The following is a 19,280-nucleotide window of genomic DNA, read 5'->3' on the forward strand; positions in this document are numbered from 1 at the left end:
TTAAGGAAGATGCCGTGGACTGAAAATCATCTTGAGCAGATGTTGAAACTAATGAAGCTTGCTGGGGGGGGGTGGAATCACACTGAACTGTAACAAATGGTGACTGCATAAGCACAGTAAAAAAAGTCTTGGACATTTAAAACATACTCTGTCCACTTCTGAAGTGAACAAGCAAAGCAGTCAACAAGATCTGTGCAAGGAACAGGAGATACAGGTCTCTAATAGGAAAGACTAAGACACAAGGCTAATATTGGACAGTCATGTAAGACAAACATCTTAAACGACAATGTTCCAAGCTCCTTTGTAACAGATGCCATTCACAAAACACAGGTTCATGATTTCTTAAACTCAGGGTCTGCAAACACCCTGGTGGGCACTAGCTGTACTCACAGAAAGCAGACATTTGATCAAAACCAAGCTGCGTACCTTTGAGCAATCGTACTGTACACAGACTGAAAAACCACATAATTTGTTACTTACTGGTCTGAGCTGAATGTAATTCCTTACTACAGGATAGCTAACTTACCTCCATATATTACCTTACTATAGAAGTGTCATCTTCTTGAGGGAGCTATTCTCAATTAAATGTTCCTAGAAGGAACAGTAGTACTGGGTTATACTTTACTGCAGATTGGAAAAGGCAGCTGTCAAAAAGCTGAAGCTATAGTGAAATTTAAAATAGAAAAAAAAACCCTCATAAATACTAGCAAATTAAACTTTAAGAAAAGGTAGATTTTTCAGGAAACTACATCCCAAATAGAAAAGGTAGTATGAAAACCTTTTTCAAATGCATCTTGGGGACAAGAAAGCTGCCAAAAAGCTGTAAGATGGGGTGGGAGTGATTAGGAAAGCTAAGACCATGGCAGAAAAGTAAAACTGATGTTTTGCCATCAGAGGAGCTTTGGTGTACTCCCAGACAAGAGGTTGGTTTTTTTTTTTTTCCTCAGCAGCAATGAGACATTGCAAACTGGTGTCAGGACTTGAGAAAATGTCTGTGACACAAAGTGCAGCAAACCCTCAGTACCATGTGCCAGCCTCAGATGGTCTCCAGTATGAAATGGAAGAAGAGGTTACTGTGCTGTAAGTAATTCACCACTCACATCAGCCTCCCCACGCTGTGATGAAAAGCAACTGGATTTAGAAAAAAAAAAAAACAAAACAAAACAGACTGGCAAAACCTTTCAAGGACCCTGAGCTGCTCCAGGACAGGGAAGACACCCTCTCCAGGCTGAAAACTAGTGGCAAGGCTGGTGGTAACTGAGTGAGAGAAGGTGCAAATGGCCAACGTCTGAGGACATCTGCCACAGTCAACACCTTCAGAACAATTTGGACCATGGGGTGCCAAGGTTTGTTGATTATGCAAATTTTGCAGAACCCTCAACACCGCATCAGCCTGTGGAAAGGTGCAGAAGGATCTTCTGACCAAGTGATTGGGTTATTAAAACGGTGGGTGAAATTCAAGGTTGCTGAAATAAGTAATACATGTAGTGGGGGGGGACAGCTCTGACATTGCAGGTCTCAAAGCCCTCCTGTAACATTGCCCAATTCTCCCCCAAAGAAGTGAGAAAATTTTGATGGCCTTGCTCTGAGTTCTCAGACAGGAAAAAAAAAAAAAAAAAAAAAAAAAAAAAAAAAAAAGTGGTTTGTAATCTCCAGCTTTTTAGTTACCAGGTTGAGTACTGGTTTAGGTGCTGGACCGCAAGCAGACACTGAAATCTCACTGAATGCAACTCCTCAGACTCTTAGTATGCCTTTCTCAGCCTGACTAACTGCCAGCTAAACCATCATCATGAAGGCACTGCGCAAAAATGCTCACCTTTTTTTTTTCCTAGGAGCAAAATAACTAAACTTTTCACTCTCAAAACATTTTTCTCCAGCCTGGAATCACGGTTAGGAGTCTTTGCTCTATCTACTCCAACTTGTGATGCAAAGCAGGATAAAGCATACCAATGTCACATAGGAATAAAAGATGTTTAAAGATGCCATCAGCTTCAGCATCTGGCTGAGCACTCACACAAGATTGCTTGTAAGCCCTGCTCCCCAATTCCTGCCAGCCCTCCTGTTGTCCCATGGATGGTTAGTCACTAGCATTTCTTGCTCTTAGATGTATCTATGCATATCTTAAATATCGGCAATATATGTATAGCAACAGAATCTATGCTTTGACTCTATTTAAAAATATATTTTAATGACACGTGGCATTTTTGACAGAGTTATTTACACCTTTTGAGAGTCTATACAATTTCTGTGTATCAAAAATGGTATCAGTTTTGTCTGTCAGTTCCTTATCCCTCCATAAATCTGTGCAGATGTTTTCATTCCTTCGCGATTTCTACACTCCTCCCCTCTCTGCTGCTTTCATTGATTTTCGTACATGGCCTGTCAGACTAATCACTGACGTCATTCCTTCACCTGTCTACCCAGCCTTTTCTAAATGTCTTCCCCAATGCATTTCAAACCGGACATCATCAAACCATGGATTTCAGCAGCCAATGCTTTTTCATCACCACTGAGGCTAGAGTGCTTTGCAAAACACCATTTGCAGGAACGCTGTGACAGCGCTTTGCTTTTTTCCCCAGCATTACTGACTCCATCTCCCCAAGCAGCCTCAGGCTTCGTGCAGTAGCTTGTTCACCACTACGGCACCCCGTGCACCTCTCCATGTTAGCGTGCTCTAGGTCATCTGTGACTGGAAATGCAGAAGTGTTTCTTCTCAGAAGATCCTGTCAAGGATCCTCCTTAATTGCTAACAGCCTGGAAAATGCTTCATCATTCCCCTCTGACCACATTCTGCTCTTTCCAAATACAGAACAGACATATTTGGTGAGTACTTTTTTTTTTTTTTTGCCTCATTTTGATATTTTTTCCCCCAATTTCAGCCAAGAGAAAAGGTTTATCTTACTGCTAGGATTGATTTTTCTTTAAATATAACTGGCACAATATGTTAGTGTCCTTAGATAGCCAGCTATAGTTTTTTCTTGAGGTGATACAAGTAGCTGAAGATCTTTTTCTACAACCCAATTATTTTGTTGTCCCTTTATTCATTTTCCACCACCCACAGTTGCTGGAGTTGCTACAAGGGGTTTTTTTATTAATTGAGGTCAGGTTTTATTATTATTTTCATTAGTTATTCTTATTTCTAAGTACTATTGTCACACGGCCACTTATTCAAGGAAGTAGTTTACTGAAAGCTATCTTCTCATGTGTACTAAATCACAGCTTTTTGGACAACTGGAAAACTCTTCTTTCCAAAGATCTCCCACTTAATCATACTTTAATACTTCCCCTAAACAATTTCCCTGTAAGAAAAGGCTACATAACACCATGCAGTTCTCTGTTACAGCATTTTTGTCCTGATCTGTTTCTCAGTCAATCACTTGTCTTTAGGCAACCATCAATCCTAACCCAGTCTTCATCTGTCATTAAGGACATCTAAAATCATTGCCTTACTTGGGCACACCATCATTTTTATGCTGATGAGAAAGTCTCCATAGCACAGCAAATTCTTCAGTATCCCCAGCCAAAGTCTCCCCTGACAACATAATCTTTTCACACAAAGCAGAGAGCTACTTATGAAATAAATCACCATGTCTTGTTTTCATTTCAGGAGTATATAAAAGACCCTTCAATGCCCTGATGAAATTGTGCATCAGAGCATGTTGTTTGGCTGTTAGCTCTACAGTTAATGTGGTTTTTAACACAGCTTGCAACCCCAAATCCCAATTGTTCTTGCCTATTCCACCTTTACTCAACAGGTTACACTGGTGAGCTAGCAGTTCTACAATGTGGCCGTGAACACTAAAAATATCAGTTAACCACATTTTTTCCTACCCTGAGAATGTCTGTTTTCTCTTGCACCTTGCCCAGATGCAGTCTGTTGTCAAAACGGAAAATGGTGCCTCTTCCCATCTGTGGTATCCTATCTGTGATATTGGTTCAGCTTGATCATAATGTCTTTTTATGGCTGTTGAGCTCCTTTTCCATAGCATTACCTTAGTACTTCCCAGCTCTTACACCTGCTCTCCAAGCTATGAAATCTATACCTCCTCTGCCAGAGGACCTAGGGCTTCCTGTCCTTGCTCCTGTCCCAAGAGAACGTGGCCCAAACATACAGAAAATTCACATCTAAACATCCCTCTCAGTCTCACACATCTACTGGAAGATTTTCAGTATGGTGACTGGGCTTCCCTAAAGTCGTCTGTAGTCCATCCAGTTCTCCACGCTGTCTTACTATCACTCCCAGCATTAATCACCACGTGTAGCAGCTTGCCAGATGTTTCCAGGAGCCTGTCCATGCATCAGCCAGGTGCATTTCCAAGGAGACAGCACTCCACTGTGTTCTGCATTAATTCTGACCTCTCCTCTCGAAAGGAGGTTTCTTACCTGTAACCAGAGTATATTTGACATACTTGATCATTACGCGCAAGTTCTGGGACTGTGCGCCACAGGTACCTGAGACAGCAACAGCCACAAACAAACAAAGAGTATGGCCTCTTCAGAACAAATGAAGCTTTTGGAGCAGAGGTACAAGGCTTAAGAAAGCAAATCTTCCAGCTCAAATCTAGAAACAAGAACAACTTTCTATGCAGCTTTGATCTCTCCTACCTCTTGGCTAAGAAACAAGATAAACAGAATAATAAACAAATTATCAGGGAGACAAAAGTTGCTCCAGCAAAGGCTGTCAGCATCACATTTAGGTCCATCTAAGGAATCCTGAAATGGGGAAAAGCTAACTCATACAAAGCCAAGTCATGTGGGACAGCTGACAAAGTGCCTTCAGCAGAAGGGTGCCGGGTGGAAGATACAGGACCTTAACTGAACAGACAGACAAGTCAGATTTTTGGTTCTGAGATAAACGATCTAAAATAGATGGGATCCAGGAATAAATGAAGGGAGGGAGTAGGCTTGCTTAACACAGGAAAGATTATCTGGGCTGCTTAGGGGTTAGGTTGACTGAACCCTCTCTAGAGCCAGTTAGAACATCCCACATCCATAGGGTGAGGTGCAAGGAGGGTGATGCTCCCCACCTTCTCTATGGGAAAATCTGGTAATCATCATCAAGAAACTTATTTGGCCTGGTCTCAGAGCTACCTTGCCAGACAGGGTCTCTGAGGATGAGAGCTCACTTTTCAGATGAGTCCTAGGGAACTTTGCTAGGGAAGGGGCAGGGGAGGCCACTCTGCATGCCACAGGATCAGAAACTCATTCAGCAGGGAGCCAGGGCTCGCTTCTGCAAAATGCCTGGCACCGTCTGTTGAAGTCCCTTGCTAAGAGGCTGATCTCAGCACAGGGAGCATGAAGCACAGCAGCCATGGCAGAGAACTGCATCTCTCATCGCAGCTCAAAGGCTGATGTGTCCCTCAGCGCCTCATGGAGGCAGGATGCTCACAAGTGGGTCTGTCCCAGCTCAGGCACAGCTCTTGCCTCAAGGGAGTGTTTTTGTGCTGCTCCCACTGCTGACATAAAAGTTGTGCCTGTCCTTACCTAAACACAATAGTCCAAATGTTGGGAAGGGAGAAGCCAGAGCAATCACTAACACATTTCCAGACTGGCCGAGCAAGTCTCTGCAAACATAGTCTTCTGTAGGGCAGGGAAGCTGAACCAGCGTGCCTAAATAGACAATGGGAAGACCTCACTGGCAATCCAGAGATATGATCCTAAAAGGACTTGGACAAATGCTCATGGAGGTCACCAGAGAGCAGCCACAGTCCCGAGATGGATGCCTACACAGGGACCGCCCAGATGCATCCTCCCATGGAACCCCATTCAGTAAAACACATCCGTGCTTGGACTGTACTTGGGGAACAGAGATTCACATTAATGCATAGACACCGAGACAGGGCTTTGAGCCCTGCATGCCAAGGTCTGCTCTGGTGCACCAGGGGCCACACTAGACTCAGCTGCAACATGCTCACGGGTGAAAACGGTCAGCTGGAAAGAGTAACTGACCTGCTTCTCCAAAGTTCATTTCATCAATTCATCATCTTGGTCAAGAATAGGAAAAGGCCTACTCCATCCATGGCCAAGCTGCCCCTGCAACCAAGGCTTTCAGAAAGTTTTGGCCAAAGAAAGATTTTTGAATGGGCTGGGGTCTAAGGGTAAACGAGATGATATAATTATTCTCTGTGAGATGAATACAGACCAGTAGGTGTTCATAAAGATCAAGCATCCAAGACCTGGGTCTTTGCTAGATGATTTCTTCTGATATTGCTTCCTGAGCAAGCGCTGCCGAGAGGTGTCCCAGAAAAGGGATGAGGTTAGTGACATGAGAAGCAACATGCTGCTGAGCAGTTCCTAGACACCACAGTTCCCAGCAGGGTTCATGGTGGAGAAAAGCAGGCTAGATACTCCCCAAAGAATAGAGAGGAGCCCACAGAGAGAGTTAAATAGATGGAAGGTCCATATCTCATATCCAACATCAAAGATGTGGGGTCACCACTGATGGGACAGGTAGATGAAGAGGAAATGGTCCAGTTAACGCTGGAGGCCTTGGGCTGTGCTTCCCATGCTGAGAAACTGCTGAGGCAAAGGATCAGTGTTGTGTGTCCTGCCAGCGAGATCTCAGGGGCTGTCACACAGGTGGAGGAACGGAGCCTATTGCTGGTGATACAATTCACCAGAGAACAGCATCTCCCACACACGGTTGGGGGAGATCTCACTTTCACTGCAAATGAAGTTCTGACAAACAGTGTGGCACTGGGGTCCCCACATACACAGGCATCTGTCAGCACCAGCTGCTCCTCTGAGCAATGACTGCTCGAGGCAGAGATGTTGGTCCTTCTGTGCTTCACGCTTGAAATCCCTCAGAGTACACACTCTGCAGTCCTGTGGGTTTCTTAAGCAGTACCAAGAGGCCACAGTATGCACGTCATGGATTATGCACGGGTGAAGTCAGACTTAGCCAGCCACTCAAAGATCTCCGCAGCAGAGAAAGAGCAGAAAACACTGCAAAGACACGTACGGGAAAGGGGATTTGCATGAACCAAAAGAGCCTCCAGGCAGGATAGAAAGCGATCCCTGATTCACTGCATGTAAGGCATCATCACTTGAAAGAAAAAGCCCAGATTAGAACATTTCCTCTGGCTTTAGCTCTTTTAGGAAGAAAAATAAAAAGGGAAGAGGGAAAGGAATGGAAACAGTCGGGCAAGGCGGCACAGAGGTAAGGCCCATGGCAAAGGCCCTGTCTCAGAGCAGGCACTGAGGCACACACCTCCCCTCAGCCACGCGGAGACAGGGTGTGGGGAGCACACCGCTGCTGCCACCCAGCACCCTGCTGCTCCCGTGAAATGCTCTCCTGGCTTCCCCATGAGAGGCAAAGATGGCAATCGCCAAAGTCAGAGCCCAGCCTCAGCAGACCATCAGCTGAGGATCTGTCATTTCCCGGTGCCAGCAGCAGTGCCCCAGCCGCGCCCCGGCCTGGAGGTTTACTCGGCTGCTAACTTGTCCTGCTGTTTGCAGGGCCTCGCCTCCCCGCTGGCTCTAACCAGCCAGCTTAGCCCACACAAAATGCCAACACGTGCCTTAACATGTCTTGCAGGCACAGGACCTCACCCTGCCCAAACACCGACCCTCTGCACTGTGGCATGGGGATGTGTCAGTGCTTGCAGCTCAAGTGCATGGCAGCATTAGCTACCCAAGCCAAACCCACGGAGATAAACTTTTGCATCTCTCAGCCCGGACTTTATCTACCTTACCTACTCTTAGGGATGATCCAAAAACTCTACTGCCATCTACATCCTCTTCCCTTCAGGACCTTTTGTGAGAAGCGTTTTTCTCTGGAGCTTCACCTGCTTTGGCTGTGCAGCCTGGGTCCACTGCTCAGCTGATGGCCCTGCAAAACAACGCTTCTCAGCAGGCTGCTCACTCCCTCTCGCCACCTTGCCGGGCCCTAGCCTCCCGTCACCAGAGAAGCACGTGCAACGGCGAGCCAGGCAAATGTTACAAGAGATGGTGGGACAGGGAAATCCCCACTGTGGTTACACCAAGGTTGGACGTGGGACCGATGGCAGGTGAGAAGATGGTCTGGGATGCCCTGGTGTCGCAGAGGACACCAGGCACTGGGAGAGGAAGGTCTACAAGTCGCAAGCCATGTTTGGCTTTGTTTCCAATCCCTCAGCCTCAGCATCAATGATGCTCCAGGTTAAGAATAAGGCAGCCCACGCAGCACCAGTGCTACACACGGCCCGTCGAGGGCCAGTGGCTCCCAGAACAGGGATCTTGCCACTGTCCCATCTGGAACACCCAAGGGATAGGAGTGTCCCATGGGAGGCTCCCACTGATGTGGTCTTGGGGGCCCAGTGGAGGACACCCCCCACCTCAAGCTGCATGGCGCCCGCGGCAGCACAGGGAGAGCCCACACCCGGCGAAGCTGTAGAAAAGGAAACTGTCCCATTTAATGACCCCTCGCCCCCGTAACACAGACGCAAGTGCACCGCTGACGTGCAGCAAAGCAAAGTGCCCGGTGAGCAAGACTTGGCCCCCTCCCCAGAGGAGGCAGGGGTGCCTGGCGTGGCACGGGGACCAGCCGGGCACCCGGCCAGCAGCAAGGACAGAGAGCGCCCCGGGCTCAGTCCAGTTGGCACCAGTGTCAGGTCCAGTTTGCAGGGAGGTATGGCTCTCGTTCAGCTCCGTGTGGTGCAGGGAGGGCAGGGGGCTTGTCAAGCGTACCAGGACGGAGGACGGACGAGGTGGGTCTGAGGGGTCCAGGGGACAGGTCTTGGAAAATGCTGCTGTGGCAGGTTTGGAGCCTCCCTGCCCAAACCGTGATTTAACCAAAGCAGGGGAAGGGAATAGAGAAGAGGCTGGAGGCTGAGCAGCCCAGGTGAGGGCGCTCAGGTCTATCTAACTATTCCCATTTGCAAGATATCCAGTGGCGGGGGTGTGTGGGATCTGCCAAGCACCCCAAAACAGGAGTGAGCCTGGGCAACAGATGTTTACCAGCAGCTCCACATCCCTGAAAGTCTCTCTCAGGCGCAGCTCAGGCACCCCCGTGCCAGGAAGGGGGTCCGAAGGAGCAGGGCCTCCCCTCATTATCTGATGGAAGCATCGCTGGGGGGGTCACGGTCAGACTCCTCACTCTCCTCATTCGGGGCCGACTCACTGTTGGAGGATGGGGTGAAGGCAGAAGACTTTCTGTGGAGAAGAGTAAGGGGCAGCAGTCACCGCACCACCCAGGTGGAGGGAAAGGACCCAGTTCAGTGTGGGTAGGGGGCATCAGAGCAAGGAGGAGAGAAGCTGAAGTGCCCCTCTTGCTCCCCTGGGGTATGTGCGAGTCTGTGGGAATCCTTAAGTGCTGGGGAGGGTCTCCCAGAGGACACCAGCTAAGACGTCCAGAGCATGGAGCATGGCTGGGGGAGATGCTGGAGGAGCTTGCCTAGAGCAGAACCCTGCCAAGCCATGGGAGGCTAGGGGTCAGTGAAAGCCCATCACAGAGGTCCCCAGCCTGGAGCCACCCTGGCTCCACACACCTAGTGGGGACCTATACAATGTCCCTGCACAACGGCAGCTCCTTTCTCCATCAGGGTTGTCCAGTTTCACCTGTCAAAACTGACTCCCTGTGCCTCAGCCCACCTTCTGTAGAGGTGGCACCACAATCCATGTGGAGGCTGGTCACCAGGAGTCCAACAGTCTTTGTGAACTGCCCTCTCTCCGTGCCACACCAGGGCAGGGGCGGGGTAATACCCTGTGCTTCAGCTCCCACTCACCACCACCCTGGCTCCAGTCCTTGCCCAGAGCATGGGTATCCCAGCCCTCCAGTGGAAGCTCACCTGTCCCCAGACTGAGTGATGAGCCGTCGGCAAGTCTCCATCTGTACGTCCAAGCCTCGCTTCATGCTGCACATTTCCATGTACTCATGCAGGTGCCGATTCATGTCGTTCTTGGCCGTGGCCAGCTCCAGCTGCACAAGGGAAATGGTGCAGATATAAGGCCAGACCTGAGACTGTTACCCCCCCGTTACCAACTACCTGCTCCAGCATGGTGTCTCCCTCCCCCTAGGACCTACCCACCCATTTCACCCCTTCTGTGCCACGTCCTCCCCACTCCCACCTCTATTTGGTCAATGGTTTCCTGGTACTCCTTCTCACGGCTCTTGAACAGCGATTCTGTGTCCTTGATCACCTTCTCCAGGCTGTCGTCCTGCTGTTGGGGAGAGCAGATGGCATGTTTAGAGATGGGGAGGCAACCAATATGAGGAACCAAAGGCAAGAGAGACAGAAATCAGAGGAATAATTGGCAGCACTGGGAAAAGAGGAAGAAACATAACCAGTATAGTATAAATAAGGCATGAGTCAGTCCTGCCAACACTGGGTAGAGATACCCAGGACTCGCCATATCGGGCAGTGAGCACCTCAGCCCAGAACAAGCCCAGCAATGAACACAAGCTTTGGAGAGCACAGACTGTCCCCAAGCACAACACATCCCTAGGGGGCTGCCAAGGGCTGAAGGTGCCAGATGGTGATGGCTTTCAACAGACTTTGAGGCCTGTTTGGACAATGTTGCTGCACAGCAGGCAGGTGGGCTGGAGAGCCCGAGGAAGGGACCACCAGAGACCAACCCAGCCAGAGGAGGTCTTCTCTTCTGGGAGGGCTGTGCCTCTCCCCATGCCTGTGGACCATGTCCTCAGCACATCTTTCAAGCTACAGGCCCCCGGTCTGTCTAACAAAGAGACCTTCACAAGGATTCGGTAACATATTCACGGAGAGAAGACAGGGTGTAGAGGGGAAGCATATGTACAGGCCTGCAAGGCACGGAGGGGATGAAGTCTGGTCTTTGAGGGAACATCCTCCCAGGCTCAGGCAGGACCGAGTGTCCCAACACAGGGCTGGATCCCCAAGGGGACCTGACACCACTGTTACCTCCCCCTGCACCTCTGCAGCTGCAATGGCGTATCCAGAGAAGTCCTCCCAGAGAAGCAACGTTTCTTCTGTCTCCTCCCACGTGAGGCTGTCACAGTCATCCTCAAAGTCATATTCCCTCCTGGGGACAAGGGAACAGCACATCAACACTCAGCAGGAAAACCCCAGCAAGAAGAACAGGCAGGAGGCCATGTTGGTGCCGAATGCCTTGCCCCCACTCACAGGCAGGGCTGCAGCTCTTGAAGGTCTGGCCAGGGTGAGCTCAAGTGCGTCCAAACCCAACAGTTGATGGGGAAGGAGCTGGCTTTATGGTCAAGAGCCCTGGCACATTCAGGCAGTGGAAAGGCAGGAAGTGGGGCAAGAGGAGGGGAGCTGGACCAGCTCCCACCCATGGCACGAGTGGGCTCAGGGGTCTCCCGGGGAGTCAGTCCCACCACGCTGCAGAGCACAGGGCGTATGTACCCACAGCAGCACCTCCCATCTCGCTACTTGGAGAAGAGCGGCCACAGCCCGCCCTGTCCTCCCCATCCCAGGCGCCAGCGGGGAGCCTGGTGCCAGAGTCTTGCTCGGCACCAGTGGCAGAGGTGCAGAGCAGCTGCACTCACAGCTGGTTCAGCATCCTCTGCATTTCCTCATTGATACTCATGGCTGTGGTCTCGTCCTCCTCTTCCTCTTCAGGTTTTCGGGAGGCATCACTCTCCGACAACGAGGTGTCTTCATCGCTGACCTGCTTGCGCTCCCGCTTCCGCCCCACCGAGGCTGGGACCTTAACGGGAGACAAGTGCAGAGACTACAGAAACGAGGCCGGGTCCGAGGTCAGGAGCAGGTAGTTGGGAGGAGATGGAGGGGGAAGGAACAGTGGAGGGACAGAAAGGCAGGGAAAGAGAGAAAGAGAGAAAGAAATAAAGGAAGGAAGGAAGAAGAAAAGCGAGAAAGAAAGAGAGAGACGGGCTCATTATGATCAGGTTAAAGATGGTGCAATGGATAAAACATGGTTTTAGCATTTTTAAAAATTAAAACTAAGCAAATAAAGATGGAATCTATGAATCTGATGAGAAAAAAACAATGTGATTTTACTGCAGAAAAACTCAAATCGCCCACCACCCCAGTCCAGAGACAGGGAAACACAGTGACAGAAACAGGAAAAAAGAGACAGAGTCTGAAAAAGGTGAAATATGTCAATATTTACAGTCCGATCTTACTTATAGAAAGTTTAAAATTTGTACACTTTCCCAACCAAATGGAACTAACCAGTTGCTTCTGTAGGGACAAAGAGAGCGAGACAGAAAGGCAGCGACATCCAGAAAGAGAAAAGAGACAGAGAAGAGAGACAGAGAGAAGATGACGGAGAGGGGAAGGGGAAGGAGAGAGATGGAGTTAGAGACAGACACTCAAGCAACTCGTCTCCCTCCTGCAGCTGCTCCCCTACCACTGTGGGGTCCCTGGGCCCAACACAACAGGTCAGCAAGAGGCTGAGGGGACTCTTGATGCCAAAAGCAACATCTGGAGCTTTCCATCTCCTCTCTGTGCCCTTTCGCGGGGTCCTCCCAAGAGAAACAGAGAGCAAGGGACAGCAAGGAGCGAGGGTGAGGGTGACCAAGTGTCTCCCCTGGCAGGGCGCTGGTGTTGTCTCTTCTACCTCCTTCGGAAACTCTCCTCCCCAGAGCCGGCGGCTGAGCATGGAGCAGCAGCAGGTGCTTCTCACCTGAAACATCTTGATCATGTCCTCGCAGTTCCGCTGCTGTGCCACATCGCACAGCTTGGCAGTGATGTCGATGCGCCGGCAGATGTCCATGTCTACCTTCATGGCCTTCTCCTGGATCTTGGTGTCCAGCTCTGTGATGTTCTGAGCCCACAGCACCGCAGGAAGGGGACAAAGGGGGAAGATGAGGCAAGGCAAACGGCAGTCACAGGCCCCATGTGCCCCAGGACTGCATCTGCATCCCCCACTTTGCTCACTGTACTGGACCAACCCTTTGTAAGAGTCGGTCCGAAAACAGCATTGTCTCAACCTTGTTGTCAAGGATATGGACAGTAAAGTACCCCAAAAGTTAGGCTAACATCTTCCTGACCACCTCTGTGCTGGATGTGCCCCACCAAGGAACTGCTTTTCTACGCAGTCCCATTGCTTGTGTAGGATGCTGCTGCTGGGTCAGAGAGGGATTAGGGACTCACATTGCTCATCAGTCCCTTGAAGACAACAAGCTCTGCCTTGAGCTGCTCCACCTTCATGGCCAGCTCCTCCTGGCAGGCTTCAGCCTCCTGGGCTTCCTGCCCCAGGCAGAGGGAGATGTGCAAATCAGTGTCAGTGCAAGGGCAGCTGGGGTGCAGAGGAAGGGGGAAATAGCGATGCTCACCTCCTGCAGCTCAGTCACCCGGTCCTGAAGCTGGACACGTACCGTGTACTCCTCTTCCCATCTAGGGAGACGAATGCACTGGTCAGAGCCCACCAGCCTCCCCTCGCTGGCTGCCAGAGAGGAGGGAGCAGCAGCTGCTCACCCCAGAGCTATCCAAGAGGCGGTGATGACGGCACTGCGGCGGGAAGGAGAACGTGCCCAGGAATGCATCGCCGCTTGTTTCCAGACAACAGCAGCTGCCAAACGCCCATCAGCCCCCCCAGTCACAAACCCTGCCACACCACGCTCTCCGCTATCCCTGCCGTGGGCTGGCCAACGGCTGCCTGCTCTGTGACAGGGGAAGCTGGGGACACCAACCGCAGGCTCCACACAGCAGCAGCAGCGCTGCACGCCCCATCACACTGGGGCTGGCCTGCAGCCCAAGGCAGCCCACCGGCCTCTCCATCTGCCCCCGAGCCCCTTGGCCTTGGGTCATGTTATGTTCGGCTCCAACACTCAAAAATGGGCTTGCAGATATTGCAGAGTTGCCCCCGTCTGCATCACATTTGTGACCGCATTTGCGTGTCTGCAGCATTGCAGTTCAGGCTGTCTGGAAGCACAAAACCCAACTTAATACCAAACCATGTCACAGTGTGAGTGGCCATGATGGGCATCAACATGAAGGGCTGCTCTTCTGTCTGTACCAATGTGGAGGGGGACCCCTTGTCCTGCACTGGGCCATGCTACCTAGGCAGGGGCACAAGTCTGCTTGGCTGTACTGCTGCCTAACAGGTTGGATTAAAGAACATTGTTTCATCCCACAAGCAAGCAGAATGGATTGTCCCAATTTATGCCAGGTTAGCCAGTGGGTACTGAATTAGGCTCTGCAGCTTTGCAAAAGGCTGAGCTGCAAGGTGCCCGGCCTTGCTATACAAAGACATATCGCCTAGCAATTATATTTTGCTGCATGAGATCATCATCTTGGGCCATGCTGCGGTGTTGGCCCAGCCAACAGTCTGTTGGGAGGCCACTAGGCTGTACTGCTCTTTGCTAAATGACTATCCCATAGAGCAGATGGGTTGGCACGCGCTGCGGTGTGGCATGGGGCAGGGCTGCTGCATTCTTACCCGGCTCCTGGCTCTTCTGGGAGAGCCAGATTCCTCTGAGAAAGCAGGATTTCTCTGGGAAAGCAACCAGAGCTGGGCCCTGCCTGGTGTTGTGATCTCCAGTTTCTATTTAATGCTTACAAGCACTGAGACCCTGCACAAGGATGTGAAAAATTTCTCCCCTCCCTGACACCAAGTTTGAAAAATAAATCCTAAGGTCTAGCACACCAGAAAGCATACGAAAAGCCCTCACACTTGGGGTATAAGGACAATCTGATGATGCAGGAGAGTCCTGGCTTCTGAATTTCTAAGCTCTTAAGGCTGGCAATGCTGCTCCTTACTCAAACAAGGACAAAGCGTGCAGTCCTTGTGTTGGTGTTGGCTCCATACCAGAGCTACAGAAAGGGAGTCAAAGGGAGTCCCCATCCCTTTGGGAGAAGAGGGAGATGAAGAGAGAGGGAAGGAGAAAGTTAAAAGGTAGAATGCCCTTATATGGGAAGTGTTCAAACAAGGCCTCCCTCTCCGGGGAGAAAAACGCCTTCCACTATAAGAAAAAAATTTTCAGCATCTTTCTCGGCGTGGCACTTCCTCTCTTTTTTGGTCCCCGCCTGCCTCCAGGTCTCTACATAGCCCCGGCTTACTGGGGAAGTAAAGCATAGCTGCAAATCCTTGGAAGAATTAATTTCACACCAATGCTACAGAAGATGAGGGCAGATCAGATAAATGCCTATGCAGAGGCAGGAGGCAATAGCAATTTGTCCTGTGAGTGACAAATCTGCGTGCCCATCCGTTACGAATCTCTTTCCCCCTTGCCTCCTGCCTGGCTCCTTCTTCCCTGCTCCCTCCTGCAATGCACCACTCCTAATAATAACCTGCCTGCAGCACTGCACCCGCAGCCCAGCGCGGCCGGCGGCTGCTGCCACATCGCTGCCCCACACAACCCCATGGCCCCACACAACCCCATGGCCCCACACAACCCCATGGCCCCACACAACCCCATGGCCACCAGTGCACGCCAAGGGGAGACACGTGTCCTTCCTGTGCCACTGCAAAGCAGCAACCTGCCCAAAGGCTGAAATACAGAAGGTGGCAGAGAGCGAGGGCAGGAGGGTCCCAGCAGCAAACAGACCCAGACATCTCCTTGCTGGCTACAGGTCAGCCCTCCTGAAGCCGAGGATGTGACAAGATGCAGTGCTGTGCCTACATCTGCTCCAGCCTCCACACACACACTCCCTCCCCCTGGTGTGTCCCCTCAAGAAGTTCACTTAGCAAAATAAACACACACACACACCATCTTTAAAAAGAAAGATGAAGAGAGACTTTTTACCAGGGCATGTAGTGACAGGACAAGGGGCAACACTTTTAAACTGAAAGAGGGTAAGTTTAGACTGGATATAAGGAAGAAATTTTTTATGAGGAGGGTGGTGAGATACTGGAGCAGGTTCTCAGAGAAGTTGTGGATGACCCATCATTGGAAGTGTTCAAGGTCAGGGCTTTGAGCAACCCGATCTAGTGAAACCCCATGGCAGGGGGTTAGACTAGAAGATCCTTGAAGGTCCCTTCCAACCCAAACCATTCTGTGACTCTAAGACATTGTGCCATAACACTACTCACCCCACACCTCCAGTGCGTCCTCGCAGCATCCAATAAAAACTACTTGGGAATACAGATGTAGCAGACAGCACAAACCTGATGAGACCCTCAGATCCCCAGCTCTGGGTGGGTCTGTATGATACTCAGAGGCATCCTTTGCCTGCCTCCAGTCCACCTAGCCTCAGTCTGCTCATCCCAAGTGAGGCTCCCGTGAGCCTCCCTCCTGCTGCTGCATCTCTTTTCGTCCCTCCCTATTGCCCCCGCACCCCTCCTAGATACCAAAATTGAATTTCAGGCCCTGCATATCCAGAGAGAAGCTTCTCCTGCTGCACTGCTCCGAGTGCCGTGGGGTGCACGGTGGCAATGCTGCCCTGAAGAAAGCACAAGCTCAAGTGCCCAAGCCACAGGTCAGAGAATTGGGAAGTCCTGTGTTAACACGGTCTCTTCGCTCTGTCCCCAGGCAAGTGGCAAAAGGATGACTGTTGCACTGTCCCCACAGCACATCAGAGCCTGCCATGGCAGGGACGTCTCTGCTCCCAGAGGATGTCAGTGTCAGCCCTTGACATGGGGAAGGGCGTGGAAATGGTATCCTCCTGTCCCATTCCCCTGTTTGGGACCTGGCTGCACCTGTCAGAAAGTTCCTGGTGCTGGAAAGGGTCTGGGGGTGGGGTCTGCTTTCCCCCAGCTCCTGGTAACACAGTCCAAAAATAGATTCCACCAACAACATTGGCCTGCAGCAGCTCATGGTGCCCCCCTGCCTGCCCCCAGTGCCCTGCTCCCTCCGTCACCAAAGGCTGCTTGCCAGAGCGGGACAACCCCAAAAAGCCCTCCTTTCTCCCACATTTTCAGCAGCACTGACAAACCCAACTACATCCCCTCTAGCTGACCCGCTTTGAGCATGGGAAGCTCATGCTCCCCACTATCTGACCTGAAAACACAAGGCAAGGAAAGTTGCCCTCCCCTGGACATGGACCCAACCTCTGGCTCAATAATAAAAGACCTTAGGTACAATCAGTGGGAAAAGAAAAGATGCCAACTCTTCCTTTCCATGCGCCTTGCTTGGTCCCTTCGGAGCATCCGATAGGCAAGTCTGCTCAGCCAAAGCCTTATAAAGCCAAAAACATAAGCTGTCATCTTGGACCCCCAGCCTTGATCTTGGCACCAAAGCCCATGGCTGTGAAGCATGGGTCAGAGACACGGCTCCTGTGGGTACAGCACACCATTTCACTCCTTTGAGTACATAATCAGTTACTTTCTAATTGCTTCTAAAGCATCATAAAGTAACTTCTAAAAAAAAAAAATAAAAATAAAAAAATCAGTCGCTCGGGTGGTGTCAGCAGCCAGTGATGGTCTCGCCTGGCCCCGCACCCCGACCCAGTGATGCCAGCCCACTGCCTGATCTCATCCTACGTGCAGATCTGGGAGCAGCCTTGGAAACTGACCCGAAACAAAACCACCAGTGGTGCGATGTGAGAGCGGTGGCAGCCCCACATGGGAAAGAAGAACCAGTCAAGAGATTAGCTTTGCATTCTGCGTCGCCCTTCTCCCAGGCACATGCCAAGCTGCAGCTATTTTGGGTCAGGAGGAAAGCCCCCCGAGGAGTGGGGGGCTCCTGCACAGCTTGCTGCTGCTGAGGCACCATCTGGGAGAGCACTGGGGAGGGAAAGCACCCAGGGGAGCCAGCCGCCCTGCTGAGGGGCTTCTTGGCACCTTCCGATGTATGCAGAGTGCTCTCCTCCTGCCAGCAGACTTTTCCAACCCAAACCTGCTCTCTGCTGCTCGTTCGCCTTCCTCGCCTACTTTCTGGCTGCTCCTCCTCCTCCCTGAGTGTTTCCAGATCCTCTCCCCTTTAAAACACCAGTTCCTGGGGTCATGTTATTTCTTCCCCGCTTGGAAAAGGATTTCTGGCCTCTTGCACCAGGTTGGTAAGATGGAAAAAGGTACAGCGAGCATCCCGAGAGAGTTCAAACACCAGTCGGCAAGTGAGGAGACCCAGGCGTGGACCCAGGGGTTCTTCCCTGACAACCCCACCTCATGCTGCCTAGAGCCCCGCTCTCCCGGGAAGTCAGGCCAGGGCTGCCTCTGCCCCCCCTGCCCGCTTCTCCCGCACCGGCACCGCCGGGCAGATTCTTGCAGCCTCCCGGCGGCGGTGGCCGTCCCTCGGTGGCCCCTCGCTCCCGCCGCCCCTTCTCACCTGCGCTTGTACTCGTCGCGCTCCCTCTTCACCTTGGCCAGCACGTTGTAGAGGGCCCGGATCTCCGGGGTGATGGTGTCGATCTGCACGCCCACCCCGTCCGGGTGGACCCAGGAGACCCCCGGGCCCTGCACCAGGGTGGTCTCCGGCCCCGGGCCCAGCCGTCGGGCTTGCGAGAAGGACCAGATGGTGCCGGGCATGAAGCGGGAGGCGGCCGGGAAGGGAGGAGGCGGCTGGGCGGGGGCGCCGGGGCGGCAGCCGGGGGAACTCAGTCCCCGCGCCGGCGCCAGCCCCAACCCCAACCCCAGCCCCAGGGTGCGGATGGGGCCGACGAAGCCGGTCTGCACCGCCTGGTCGCGGCGCGGGGGTCCGCGGCCCCGGCTGCCCCCCGCGCCGCCCCCCTCCTCCAGCGCCTGCTGCAGCTGCTTCTCCAGCTGCCGGTTGCGCCGCTCCAGCTCATGGACCTTGGCCAGGAAGCAGCGGAACCGCAGGTTCAGCGTCTTCAGGACGCTGATGTTGGAGCCCAGGTCGTTGCGGAGGGCCATGGCGGCGGGAGGCGCGGGGAAGGGGCCGGCGGGCGGCGGGGCAGCCAGCTCCCCCGCCAGGGGCTCGGCGGGGCGCGGGGCGGGCGGCGTTGGCGGCGGCGGCAGCTCGGGGCCCGGCAGCCCCTGCTGCTCCTGCGGCAGGAGGAAGAGGTTGGGGCCGAAGAGAGGGTTCATGGCGGCGGCGGGACGGGAAGAGGGGCGCAGGGGGGGAGCCGAGGCCGCCGGCTCCAATCAGGGGCCCGGCGGGGGCGGGATGCGCCGGGGGGCTGCGCCGGGCCGGCCCCGGCGGCGGGGGGTGCGGCTTCCGCTGCGGCGGGGATGCGGCGGCGGCGGCGGCAGCGAGGCCGGAGAGCCGCTCCCCCGCCCGGCCCCGCCGCCCGGCCCCGGGCGCAGCGCGCAGAGGAGGGGACAAGGCAGAAACGGGAGGGGACAAGGGCGGAAACCTCCCTTTCCTCTCCCGGCCCGGCCCCCCGCTCCGGTTGGAGGGGGACGGTAAGACTCGGCCTCCCCGCGCTCCGCTCCGGCGGGTTTCGGGGCTCCCCAGGGTAAAGGGAGGGGATGGGGCACGGTCCGGCCTCCAGCACCGCAAGCTGAAGTCCCGTCGGGCACCGATTCCCGTCATGAACCCAACACCAACCCCGTGTGCTTGT

General features: G+C 52.7%; 1 protein-coding gene across 7 annotated transcripts; it reads right to left on the reverse strand.

The window, feature by feature from the left end:
- Nucleotides 1–9,007: 9,007 nt before the first annotated feature.
- On the reverse strand, nt 9,008–18,804 carry IFFO1 (intermediate filament family orphan 1). Of its 7 annotated transcripts, none has more exons than XM_086478479.1 (10): nt 18,086–18,804; nt 13,214–13,274; nt 13,032–13,127; nt 12,562–12,702; nt 12,108–12,113; nt 11,462–11,622; nt 10,857–10,977; nt 10,048–10,140; nt 9,768–9,898; nt 9,008–9,132 (listed from the first exon to the last, which is right to left on the reverse strand). In XM_086478479.1, the coding sequence occupies exons 1-10, from the start codon at nt 18,802–18,804 to the stop codon at nt 9,030–9,032; spliced, it is 1,632 nt and encodes a 543-aa protein (XP_086334605.1). In that variant the 3' UTR covers nt 9,008–9,029. The 7 variants fall into 7 exon arrangements, with proteins under 7 accessions (XP_086334605.1, XP_086334599.1, XP_086334595.1 ...); XM_086478473.1 differs by having other exon boundaries at nt 12,108–12,116; XM_086478469.1 differs by having other exon boundaries at nt 10,048–10,137; nt 10,851–10,977; nt 12,108–12,116.
- Nucleotides 18,805–19,280: the final 476 nt, after the last annotated feature.

The sequence above is a fragment of the Leptosomus discolor genome, chromosome 1 (genome assembly GCF_034619465.1).
Source record: "Leptosomus discolor isolate bLepDis1 chromosome 1, bLepDis1.hap2, whole genome shotgun sequence".
Classification (NCBI taxonomy): domain Eukaryota; kingdom Metazoa; phylum Chordata; class Aves; order Leptosomiformes; family Leptosomidae; genus Leptosomus; species Leptosomus discolor.